Source organism: Dipodomys ordii, unplaced genomic scaffold (assembly GCF_000151885.1).
Source record: "Dipodomys ordii isolate 6190 unplaced genomic scaffold, Dord_2.0 Scaffold130, whole genome shotgun sequence".
Taxonomy (NCBI): Eukaryota; Metazoa; Chordata; class Mammalia; order Rodentia; family Heteromyidae; genus Dipodomys; species Dipodomys ordii.
Window position 1 is genome coordinate 6,173,724 of NW_012267346.1, and position 13,832 is coordinate 6,187,555.

At 43.4% G+C, this 13,832-nt stretch overlaps 1 protein-coding gene across 2 annotated transcripts in view; it reads right to left on the bottom strand.

Annotated features, from left to right (window-relative positions):
* The window catches only part of Phactr1 (phosphatase and actin regulator 1), a 437,712-nt gene that overhangs the window by 88,591 nt on the left and 335,289 nt on the right, over positions 1–13,832 (bottom strand). For both annotated transcript variants that reach the window (XM_013030446.1, XM_013030448.1), the window contains one exon: positions 10,351–10,431. In XM_013030446.1, the coding sequence (XP_012885900.1) occupies positions 10,351–10,431 (81 nt within the window). The remainder of the gene's footprint in view (positions 1–10,350; positions 10,432–13,832) is intronic.

Here is a 13,832-nt window from a genome sequence, read left to right on the forward strand (position 1 = left end):
AAAGAGAGAGACAGAGAGACAGAGAGTATTAGGTGTTAGTCCTAGGACTTAAGCTTTTTAATTCAAGGCCAGTGCTCTACCACTTGAACTACAGCTCCTACTTCAGGCTTTTTGGGATGTTAAGTGGAGATAAGAGTCTGAGTTTTCTGCCCAGGCTGCTTTGAACTGTGATGCTCAGATCTCAGTCTCTGAGTAGCTAGGATTACAGATAAGTGTGAGCCACCAGCACCTGCCAAAGTTGATAAAGTTTTAATGTAGACCTAGAGGTTGGTAGTCCTTAAATAAAAGCCCTTGCATGCAGCAGAAATCTGGGGAGGAAGAAAGGAATGCAAAAATAAATGATTCTGGAATATCTTTATTGTCAAGTACTATGTGGTACATTCTGTTCATGACAGGAATGGTAAGAACTCCTGAAACAATATTTCAGAATTTACTACATGCAAGGTGTATGTTTAGATCTCCTTCTCTACCTACCATGCACATGCACCCCACCCATCCATGACATTGGCAACTTATCTCAAAATTTAAATGCTTCAAGGATGGCAAAACAATATAGCAATTCTCTATAAATAAGACATAAACATACAACACACTCTTGTAATCCCAGCACTCAGAAGGAGCAGGAAATCAAAAGTTCAGGCTAGGCTGGTTGCTACAGAGAGGTCCTATCTCAAAAACCAAACCACATCAAAACAAAAAAGTACAACACAGGAACAATGCACACACACACACACACACACACACACACACACACACACACACAATACCCATGTAGTTGTAATAAATTCTGTTAAATATTTGACCTTGTAGCAGAAAATAATGAATATAATGAAATCAACACTTACATTTAGCTCCCATTGTCAAGAGAAATTACAGTGTTACATGACCATTTTAGACTATGTAGAAACGTTTAACTAAACTGAATCTTTCCTGGTGATGAAAATGTGTAGAATTTACACTTGCAAAAAAAAATCAAACACATATTAAGTTACTGATGATCACCAAGGGCAATAATTAAAGTACAATTAAAAAGGGAAGCCACCAATGTTAAGGCAAATAATTAGCCTTGTCAAGACTCATCCAAGGATGCAAATATCTTTTTTTCCTCTGAGAAAAGAGCTGCTGCTTAGTGTGTTGGGAGCACTCATTTTAGCTTCCCCGACACTCAATGAGCAAACAGGGTGCCATATCAAGAATATGTAAAGTGTCTTCTGTGGAAATGACACTAGATTATAGTGATGTCTTAGAGGATAAAAATCAATGAGCCATGATATAGAGACTTTGTCCAGTCTAATTCATCCATTCATTCACTCACTCACTTATTCATTCATATTGATGCATTTTCACTACTAGAGTAGGAAAACACCCCTACTAATTAAGAGGGCATAGTCATTGCTTGCAGCCCATGAAAGTATCGTATTAGCAACTAGCCACAGAGCTTTGCAAAGCTGGTCAGTTCCAATAAGCTTTTATATCACTGGAGTCAAAGTCACCAGTACCTCCTTCATCTACAAAATGATACCGCAAGCAGGAATGAGTTAAGAAAGAACTCATCTAAGAATTTCCCAAAAAGAACTCAAAACTTGAAACCTAAGAAGTAGAAAATGGCTCCCTGGCATTTTTCAACTTCGATAAGAGATGTTTTCTTCAATATACCTGGGAGTACATGTGATTAAGCAAAGTGGTAATTAAGGAAGAGAAGCAGTACATTCTGATGAAACACTGCATATTTCTTCATGGATATTATTGCTGTTTGATTCCTAAACACTTAAAAAACATGGCAATCTTATTGATTCCTAAACACTTAAGAAACATGGCAATAGGTGGGAAGGTGGCTCAGTGGTAGAGCGCTTGCTTTGCATGCATGAGGCCCTGGGTTCAATTCCTCAGCACCATATAAACAGAAAAAGCTGGAAGTGGTGCTGTGGCTCAAGTGGTAGAGTGCTAGCCTTGAGCTGGAGAGCTGAGGGACACAGTCCAGGCCCAGAGTTCAGGCCCCATGACCAACAAAACAAACAACCTCCCTCCCCCCCCCCCCCCCAAGAAAAACCCACACACACAAAAACCCCATGTCAATCTTATGTTATTTAAGAAAAGAGAAATGGAGGGACAAAGGGTAAACAAATGCAGCAGGGGTACTCACTAGATGCTATGTTGAAAATGTGCTATACAGCTTGTGAGTGGAGGTAAAGGAGGGAAAATCTGGGAGAGAGAGAAGGAAGGGGTGATTTTCCAAAAAGAAATGTACTTATTACCTGACTTATGTAACTAGAATCCCTCTGTATATCACCTTTATAATACTAATTAAAAAATAAATATACAAAAGAACAAATGAATGAAAAATGGTGGTAGCCCTTCAGGTACATTTTTGTTTCCAATGAGGAAAAATCATTTTGGTATTGCATGTGTGTGCATGTGTATGTGTGTGTGTGTGTGTGTGTGTGTGTGTTAGTGCATGTGTGTGTGTTCTGTGTGAATCTGTTTCAGAGTGTCTGGGTTCCATTGGGATGTGAACACACATGCAGGATTTCACACAACCAAGTATCCTATATTTTTAGAACTCACAGTCAGAGAACTTTCAATATTTTCTCTCTACCTGCAGCCAGAAGTCTCTGGGTTGGTTGAACAAGCTGTCTACAGGAAGAACGTTGTGAGAATGACAGGCTCTTTACACATGATGAAGATGTCTTTGAGACTCATACAATCTTTTAAGCTCACTGCCTTGAAGATCTATGCCAAATATATTCAATCTCAAAATTTCATTGATTTGTGATACTCATGTGATTTCGCCCATGGGGAGGAATGACACATGTTTTTGAATTGGAAAATCCTTCACTTAAAAAAAAAAGTTGTAGCTATTACTGTGGACTTAAATCATCCTTTGATTTTAGTAGTCTTTTCTCTCTTGTTCAGAGGCCTTTGCCTAAAATAGTAACTGTAAGTGCCTGTGACTTCCCATCACAAAAGTGACAAAGACATTGACCTTGGACAGCTGGCTTCAGCTACATTTCCTGTGGCTATTTCCTGTTGCATTTATCAGCCTTTGCTGCTTTGAGCTACACTTTGTGGTCCACAGACCCCCACCCCCTCTACACACACACACACACACATACATATACACACACACACACATACACACACACACACACAGAGGTAGTCTGCATTCTTTTCTGTCTTGGCACCTTTGACAAAGTCAAAAAGTGACATCTACCTGTCAGAGGTGTCCGGTTCAGTCCTGGATAAATGCTTCTTCAGCAAATTTCACACCGAGGGCATTGATTGGTCTGCCTGTATCTATTCTGATGAGCTACGGGTGCTCTGACCACTATTTCTGAATAGTGACTCTGCTCCAAAATGTATAGCTGAAAGAAACTTGCTATTTATGGATGTTTTGATATCAAACATGCAACTGGGACAGTGAGTGAATATGAAATGAACTGCATATCAGTGTCTGTCCCTTGCAATAGGACAGACTGTGTGTCACACTATTATTGTGAAAGGGGCTTAAAAAAATTACTAGGGTAATCCAGCTGAAAGAAGATCCCAAGATTTAAAATACTCCTTAATGGTTGGAGAGGGGAGTGGGTAGTAGGGACTAGCTATTTCCAAGTTTAAGCAGCACTGGTGTTCCAGCTGAGCTTTTGAAATGGGCCTGGTCACTGCATACAGTAGTTATTCAAGGTGGCTAGGGTTTAAACTATAGTTTATCAGTCAGATTTATCCTACTTCAAATGCTCCATGACCATCCATGACCATCCATGACTAGTGGCTACTGTTCTGACCATTGCCTATGAGAAGACATGTTCTTCACTGCCATAAAGTAGATTAGAAAGTAGATTTGAGAAATTCCTAGCAATAGACTCATGTTATTGGCAAAAGCAAATGTGTTTTTGCAACCGCAGAGTTAAATGACACTCCTCAGCTGGCTCAGAGGGTGGGTGGCGTGCAAAGGATTATGGGAGAAGATGCTGGGGTGGAAGCCTGAAGCCCAGGAGAAGGAGGAGCTTCAGGGTGTGTGTGTATATGGCAGGACCCCTGAGCAACACAAAACTGGGTGGGTGGCAGACACAGCCTTAGGAGGGGGAGAAGTTCTGACACTTCCATGGTGGGATTTCAGCTACCTCCGAGTGCATTTAGAGAGGGTGGAGAGGATCCAGCAGGGGGTGGCACATGAGAGGAGGGCCAGGGGCAGGACAGGGTTCATGTGTGGGAAGAAAAAAGCTCATGACTCTTGAGCTCCTACATTAGGTGGGTAATGGTGTGAGTCCAGATTGGATTATGGACTTGTATCCTCTGATAATTCTGAAATGCCAGTTGGAGTTGGGAGTTCATCATCTGACAGCATCCTCAGAGGACCACTAGCTCATGACAAGATACCTTCAATCAAGCAGCTTGAGGGGGCCAGAACTACAAGGGCCGGGGGTAATGGTTATAGGAAAGCATGACTCTGCTACCTGATACAGACTATAATCTGGGGTTTATGTTCAGCCAGGAAGCAGAATTCTAGAGAGAGGAAAACATATCCCCTGCCTTCCACACACAGGAAATGAGACGCCAGGGACCAGACCCCAGCTTAGAACTCTTATATGAGTACCGCCATCTTGTAGATATTTCTGTAAGGCTCAAGACCCAATGTTGAGTGGACATGTCTAACTCTAAGTCCTTGGCAAAAGTAGGAAGTTGGGAACGTGTTGGGAAGCCACAGGCAGCTTTCCTTTTATTATCTACTACCCTCCCATCATTTGGTTGGCCATTCGTGTGAGTCAGTGGCTGGATGGAGCATCCGAGACCAGGTGCTTGTGAGTGGCCAGTGATACCCTGCTCTGAGTTCATAGGGGATAGCCTGGTGGCTGACAACACCTAGCAGGTCTTCCAACGGGAACTCACCAGGCAATGGTGCTTTGGAAGTAGTTGTATTACTTAGAGATTTATGAAAGCATTTGTCAAAAGTAAGGGAACAAGTAGCTAGGGTTTATCAGTAAGCGCTCTTGTGAATGAAGAGGAGGGTTTTCTTGTTACTAGATTGAGATAGCAAGAAGATACAGCCCTCTCCCCCTACTGTGGGAACTGTGATGCAGACACATGATGCTGGAATTGCTGCAGCCATCTTGTGATCATGAGTAGTTAATAACTTGAGGATGGCACCCATGAACTATGTCAAGTAACGGATGAATTAACCAATCCTACTATTTTCCTATCATTATGTGACATTCATTCCTTCTCTCATGTTATGAATATTAACTAAGCACAAACAAAGTAAACACTGGTTCAAGACATCTACCGTAGAGGACAAATAAACTAAAGTTATGGGCTTTGTCAGTGTTCCAAATTTTCCCATTGCTTCAGTATCTCTGAGTTAATTTTTTTATGTCCTGTAGGCAGAACATCTTTACTTACAGCCTGCTGACTGCACATTGACTTCACAGGTAACTGAACTGTATGCTACAATTACACAGCAGAAAGATACTTGAAAAGGCACTTCATGCTCCTTATTTTTCCCTCGTACATTTGACATTTGTGGACCATTTCCCGCAGTGAGCCAGAGTCTCTTACCTTGGTTCCCATAATGCTATGTTGTTTACTGCCATCTTCTTTGGCCTCTTCTCAGTCTCTGAGGGTTCTTTTAATTCACAGATTACTTTGTGAGTGTATATGTGTGTGTTAGTCCCTGGGCTTTAACTTAGGGGTCTGGGCACTAGTCACTTAGATTTTTTTTTTAACTCAAGACTGGCACTCTACCACTTGGCACTCGACATCCAGCTTTATTGTTACTTAATTTAAGTCTCAGGACTTCACTGCTCAGGCTGGCTTTGAACTGGGACCATCACATCTCAGCCTCTGACTAGCTAGGTTACTTTAGTTAACATTCAGAACATTAAATATTGGGGTTCTGGGGTATTTTCTCCCACTGTCACCTATTTTCTTATTCTACACTTTCTGAAAGATAGTCATTTATCTGGCTTCACCACATATACACAGACGATGCTAAACTATGTCCAGCACAGAACTCCCTCTGGAGCTTTGCATCTGTCCAATGAGTGATCTATTTAGACACTTGCATAGCTCAAAACCAATGGAGCCAAATTATCTCAATACTGTGTGTACTAACTTCACTTCTCTTGGGCTCCCAACACAGTGAATACCCCCTAGATTGGTTCTCCCCCAGCTGTTCAAGCCCAAATCCCAAGTATCAGCCTTGCTGCTTTCCTTTCCTCATGTCTTTCTCCAAATCTAAGCAATCCCAGAGCCCTCTTGTGTTTATCTCCTGTGTATCTTCAACTTGGTCCCTGCCCCAAGCCTACGTTCCTCATTCTCTACTCATCATCTGAACCATGGAATCCACCAGCTAGCTGATCTCCCCGACACATGTCATCCTTCCCTATGGGCAGAGCAATGAGGCCGCATATCTCATCATACACAGTGTCCCCTCACTAGAGCTCCTCTCCTCTTTTAAGAACAGGAACAAGCAGTGAGAACAGTTCTCTAGCCTGTAAGAACTGTCCTGGCTCTCTTTACCAAAAAGACATGTTGGACATTCATTCTCTCTTTCACTTTCACTACGGTGCCTCCTATTGTGCCTAGCCTTCATCTTGGGATACTCGCTTTTCATCTTCGCTAGGATAATTCCTTGTCATCCCTGAGGAATTCCTCTAGGAGACACCTCCTTCCAACATATCTTCCCTGGATTTCCAGGCTTTGAGAGATGACACTTCCATCTAAAGTCATCCAGTTTTCTCCACCATATCTGTCAGGATTGTGAGCATTAGCCAGGATCCTAGCTTGTTCTTGCAGTACTTCTGGCATGCAGAATGGTACCTGCCACTTGATGGATTCTCTGCCCATATACAAGGAACCAATGCATGTACTAGGGAGTACTCACTGCTATAACAACTTCATTAATTCTCCTTGCATGGGACAGTGCTTTTCTGAGAACCTGGGGATGCTCAAGAGAATTCTTAGTCATAATTCTTTCTTGGTCACTTTACTGTTTAAGCCTCTTTGCATCTGTCTCAGTTTGATACATTTACATTTTGAAAGAGGATTTTGTTTAGAAGATCGAAATGAATGAATATAGTAGGCAAGTCCATTGTACGAAGTACTGGAGTCCATGCAGAGGACTGCACTCTGTGAAGGAATGGCCATCACTCTTCATTTTCGTTAATTTTTAAAAGAGTTGTTCTTGCTGGATTTCGAGATCCATTTGCTTGTAATACCTTTGAAAAATTATTCTCTATTACCTTTCTTTTTCTTTCTAATTTTGGGTCAGTCTTGGGCTTGAACTCAGGATTTAGGTATTGTCCCTGAGGTTTTTTTTTTTTTTTTTTTTTTTGCTCAAGGTAAGTGCTCTACCGCTCTACCGCTTGAGCCACAGCTCTACTTCTGGTAATTAATTGGAGATAAGAGTCTCACAGACTTTTTTTTGCCTGGGCTGGTTTTGAACTGAGATCCTTAGATCTCAGTCTCTCAAGTAGCTAGGATTAAAGGCACAAGCCACTGGCATCTAGCTTCTGTGTGTGTTTATAAGGAGAACTAATACTTTCAAAAAGTTATGCTCCCCCGACTGAAGGGGAAGAAAATACCCCAGTGCAGTTCATAGTCTGGGGTGCAATAAAATCTCTAATATTGGAAAGTGACATTGTGCATGGGCACTTTATCAATCCTCCCTCCTGCAAACAGATGTCCTCTGCTGACCTCCTTCCTCTTCATTTGGGACTCTCTCTTGCCCCAGGCGGAGGGAGGCTGCAATGGAAACTTCTAGATGAGTTGCAGCAGCCCCAATTACATTACTTCAGGCTGCTACACAAAAGGCACAGTTCTGTCTGGCATGCAGGGGATGTCACATTGTCAGCTGGTGGTAGAGAGCGGTTCCTTTCGCTCCCTATCTCCTCCTTGTAGGAAACACACTCGTCCGAATTGGATAGACCTGTAGCATATGGAGCAAGTGATGTGGTGATAGGATTGAGGTTTCACGGGAAAACCCAGTGATAAGAATAGCAGCACAGGGGCTGGGAAGGTGGCTCAGTGGTAGAGCTCTTGCCTTGCATGCATGAGGCCCTGGGTTCAATTCCTCAGCACCACATAAGCACAAAAAAAAAGCCAGAAGTGCACTGTGGCTCAAGCGGTAGAGTGCTAGCCTTGAGCTGAAGAGCTGAGGGACAGTGCCCAGGCCCAGAGTTCAAGCCCCACGACCAGGCCCCCACCCCAAAAAAAAGAATGGCAGCACAATCGTCATGCTTATCCTTTAGAGTCTACATTATATTCATTTGTAGCTCTCATTTGCAGTAACTACTGACTGCAGTCTTCACGAACGTCCTCTGACTACCAATCTGCAGAACTTTCTATATGGTGTTTGCTCCAGCAACCTTGGGATAGTTTTTGTTAAGTCAAGAAGCCACCTTGTCAGTATTTCCCTCTTCTGTGATGATTAGATATAATGACAATAATGAATGTTACAGTAAAATCAAGTCTCTAGGGTATCCCTGAGGTGTTGCAGAGAGACCTACAAAAAAGGAGGGAGGGAGGCAGGGGAAAGCATTATTTAACTGGATCTGAACAGGGTTTGGTCTGTGATGGTATTTATTGCAGCATGTGGGTGCTTATTACACAATATTATACCTGTAGTCACTTGGGGGATGAATATGGAGAAAGGAGCTTATGAGGAAACACAGTTGGGGGACTGTGTAGAAAGGAGATATTGGAGAAGAGTGATAAAGTTATAGATTGCTTTCTCCTGCAGTGCTCAATCAATCAAGGTGTTATATTCTGCCATAGCTTTCCCCATATGTAAGTAGATCGTGTGGCTCACCGCAGGGACTCATGGGCCCAGGAAGCTCTGACAATTATAGGATGTAGGTTGAAATAGTACTGCTTTGCATCCCTCTAGGATTTCTCACCACGAGGGCCGGACAAGAGCTGAGCGGATTCCTACTTGTATCTTGGGCTGGCAATTTGTGCTAAGAGAGAATGCTTCAAAAAATACCACTGGGAAGCTTCATGATCACAACAGAGGAGGCAGGATGCACCAGAGGAATGAAGCCAGACTCACAGGATAATCACAGGTGCAGCAAGATCTAGAAATTCAAACCACCTCTATGTGTCAGAGCCCAAACCTGGCCCACAGGAGAGCTACAAAAGCATGGTAAAAATGGCTAAATGATTGAAATGACGGGAGCCTTTTGACCATCATTTTGCATCTTGATGGTACTGTGGTTCAAAGTCAGGGCCTTGCATTGGCTACACTGGCATTATATACCATTTGAGCTACACATCCTCATCCCTTTTCACTTTTTTTGGTGGGGGAGGGGGGAGAGGACATGGACTGCAACTTCCTATTCATACCTCCTGGTTAGCTAGGATTATAAATGCAAGTCCCTGTGCCCAGCCATGCAGTATCTTTCAAGTAGAAAATATAATGCTTGGGCCCTGCAAGTAACATCAGTCTTCAACAATCCACAGACCTGGCACAGACAGCCAGTACTGATGACCATAAGATTACTTCAGTGACAAACTTGAGACAGTGTCACCCTCAGAATAGGAGAAAGAGGAGAGGAAGAAGAAAGAGAAGAAAGAAAACAGTAGAGTCAGAGCTCACAAATGTATAACACACACACAAACACACACACACACACACACACACACACACACACACACACACAAACACACACACTCTCTCCATCTCCCTTTCCCTCTCTCTCTCCTTCTCCCTCTCCAGGTAGCAAAGGTCCCAGAAAGGAGGAATAAGGAACTGTTAATATAATGCCTAAACCATTGCAAACATGCCTGTTTAAAGAGAGTAATAAGCAAAAGACACATGTTCATTGGCCAACACATTCACAGAACATTTCAATCACTGTCAATATTTTTGTTTAAAATATCCTAAGTGTATAGTTATAATTTTTTCACTTCAGTTTTTTTTCTGTTGTATGCCAGGTATGGGGAGGGGAGACAAAACCAAAACAAACAAAACAAATAACTATTAAGAAAGTCCTAGCTCTTGTGGATTTTGAGCATGCATTTTGGGGAGCCCCCAGGGGTGACACAAGCCTCAGTAATTACATTCACTCCAGCTGTGCATTCACACATCAGCCCCACATCATTCCTCAGGCCAGCCTATTTTTCTTAGCATCCTGTGATTTGTGTCCAGAGCAGAGGAAAGGACAGCTTTGCGTCTCTCCCTCCTACAATACTGGTGCTGTTAGCACCCTTTGCTACATTTTTTTCCTCCTAAATCATCAGATTTTAAGTCCTTGCATTCTAGTGGAGTTATGCAGAGAAACAAATGCAAGGCTGGGAAGTAGGTGAAGAGTCCCTGTGTGCTCCTGGGCCTGTGGTCTGAGGATTGTCTCTTACCTTTATCATAGATTTCCTTCAAGACCCCTCGCTTGATAAGCTCCTCTCTGCTTTGTCTCATTGAGATCTTCCTCTCCAGAGCTACAAGCAAGAGAGAGACACAGTTGTCAGTAGGTAACAACAACACTACTTTTTTCTATCCAAAGGATCTTCATATTAATAGGTACTGTAGTTAATATTTACATAAGATTCTATAAAATCAACATCCTAATGGTTCACTAATGATATGTGCCAGCTATATATTACATGTTTCTGTTACTATGGTGTGTGTGTGTGTGTGTGTGTATGTGTGTAGTTTGTGTGTGTATGTGTGTGTGCCAATATTGAGGCTGGAACTCAGAACCCTGTGTTCTCACTCTGCTTTCTCATACTTGGCTGTCCTACCATTTAAGCCATACTTCTACTTTGAGCTTTTTGCTATTAAATTGTAGTTAAGAGTCTAGTGGATTTGTCTGGCTAGGTTGACTTCAAACTAAGATCCTCAGATCCCAGCCTCCTGAGTAGCGAGGATTATAGATACAGTCCATCAGTGCCCAGCATAGATAAGCCTTATAATCTGATGACTTTGTTACATCTTCAACATAGTCTTTGAGTTACCTATATTGTATGCCTATGTACTGAATTGGAATTAACCCTGATTTATGGTGTAGCTTCCTCGCAGGAATCAGTACAGAGCAAGACACAGTCCTCTGCTCTGAGCTTCCTGTGAGGCCAGGCGAATTTTCACAAGGGTGATCCTGTCTTGGTGTCAGGACTGGCTTTTGGCTGAGCTACCTCAGATTCATTGAGGAGTTTCTGAATTTGCAATGACTAAGAGCATGAATGCTACAGTTGCTCTTGAAAAGCACTTTGGATTGTCCTTTTGGGGCTCTGGGGACTCTCTGAGGGGCAGTGGGTGACTTCATCAGAGTGCCCACCCCCAGGCCTTCTTCTCTCAGGTTCCGCATGGGAGCAGCCAGGGGAGGAACGGATGGCTTCTCTAAGCTGTGCACCTGAGCCAGATGCAGGGGAGTGGGGCTTCCCTCTGGGAACAGTGGGCACCACAGTGACCAATGAGGCAGAAGTGGAGCACAGGGATGGTGGAGGAGGTGGTGGGGGCAGCATGAAGAGCTCACAGGAGCCTGGGGGTAGGAGTGGGAGGGAGCTGCTTTAGTGCCCTCATTTCAGCCTCCGATCAAAACTGTGGATGAGGCTGTGACCGAGTATTTTAGTTGCTTTTGTCGGTCTGAGACTTTCCACATCGTTTAGAAGCCTAGTTGTTCAGGGGGGTAGAAGTCAACTGTCAAATAGAAGAACCACTCTATGCAAATTCAGATACAGATAAACACACATACACACATCTCTGCAGGAAACACAATTTAGTCTAAAGACTATGAATAAGAGCCAAAAACAAACAAACAAACAAACAGGGAACATGGGATGGTGATTCTTAGTCTGTCACCTGGGACATAGTCAAGTTACTTTGCTCATCTGGGCAAACACAGATGCCTCAGCCCAGCTATTGTGATTCCACAGATGGGGCCCGGCACCTCAATTGTGGTAAAGAGCTCTCTGGCTTATCCGTAGACCTAGCAAGGCTGAGGATCACTGATGATATATTTAAGAACCTATTATTTATAAAATGGCAAAGCTGGGCAAGCCTGCAATCCCAGTTACTCAGGAGGCAAGTGCAGAAAGATGAAGAGTTCAAGGCCAGCTTGGGCAAAATGATCAGGACCCTGTCTCAAAAATCAAACAAAAGGGCTGGGATAGAGCAAGGAATGATGTGTGCTAGGCCTTGGGTTCAATTCTTAGTACTGGAAAAAAATGATTAAAAAAAAAAAGAGCCAGGCACCAGTGGCCCATGCCTGTAATCCTAGCTGATTAGGAGGCTGAGATCTGAGAATCTCGGATCAAAGCCAGCCCGGGAAGGAAAAGTCCATGAGACTCTTATCTCCAATAAACCACTGGGAAACCAGAAGTGGCTCTGTGGCTCAAGTGGTAGAGTGCTAGCCTTGAGCTGAAGAGCTGAGGGACAGCGCCTAGGCCCAGAGTTCAAGCCCCATGACAAAAAAAAAAAAAACTCCAAAAAACAAAAAAGAAAAAAGTTATGTTCTTTTTCTTAAGTGAGAATGAATTAGGTGGATGAGAGAGAAAAACAAATACCAGGCCAGTTGCACTCACCTATGGCTTATAGAATAAAATAATAGACACCTGTGAATGAGTTTCAAGTCACAGAAGGAAGCTCAGTGGGGTTGTTCATACCAAAGTCCACAAGTAAAGGTGGGTGGAGGAAACACTGGGGCAGAGCTTGTCTGTGGGAGGAGCATCAGGAGCTACACAGAATGGCATGAGATGGCATGAGGAAAGCAGAGGAAGACTGGAAGAAGGGCACCAGGACTATAGCCAGGGGCAGGGGGCAGGGGGCAGGGGGTAGTGGCTGAAATGCTCTGCTTGATCAGAAAAAAATCTGGCAGCAAAGTGAGAAAGGTCTGGATAGCAGGAGAAAAGCACAGGTTTTAAGCAAAACATTGCTACAGATCTTCTGGGTGACACTACGTCTCCACATGGAAAGAGATGCTCTGCCATCCTGTACTTAAGCCACATAAATGGAAGAATATAATGTTTCCCAGAACTTCCCCAACCCACAGACATAGTGATGAGGATGTGGCTGCAGGAAGGCAGGCAGAACCCCAGGCTTGATGGTCCAAGACTATGAGCTGTGGATTAAATGGGCCTGGTCTCAGGCCAACACTCAGCTTTCCAGAACCTGGCTGTCCCACCACACTCGTGAATAACAATGGAGCCACTGCTCATGCTCAAAGGGACTGGAGACAACTAAAGGACCGTCCGACCCTCAAGCAGTCTACAGCTTCCAAGGCTCAAGTCATCATCAAATAATAAAATTATCTAACCTACAATTACTATCTGAGATAAGTCTGCCCTTTTGTGGTGGTATGAGGTTTGAAATCATGACCTTGCAACTGATAGGCAGTCATCCTATTACTATTACTGGAGACATGCTCCAGCCAAAATAAGTCCTCTTAAAAGGTAAGTGCATGAGCTGGGTGCTTGTGGCTCATGTCTGAAATTCTAGCTACTTAGGCTGAGATCTGATGATTGTGGTTCAGAGCCAGCCTGGGTAGAAATGTCCCCGTGAGACTCTTATCTCCAATTAACCACCTCAACACCGGAAGCGGCACTGTGGCTCAAGTGGTAGAGTGCTGGCCTAGAGCACAAAGAGGCTCAAGGATAATGCTCAGGCCCTAGGTTCAAGTCCCGTAACCAACAAAACAATAAAAAAAAGGAAAAGGAAAGTGCTTGGTCCCATGACAAATATCATTCCTTATTGGAATGTCATGGGTTTTCTGAAGATCACTGAACTGAGATATGAAAGATAAAAATATATCTTTTTTTTTCCAGCAAAGTGCTGTTTGGTAAAGCTGAGGAAACACTCTGAACAGAGGAGCTGACCTGTGGCTCCTCATGGAGGAATCATGGTG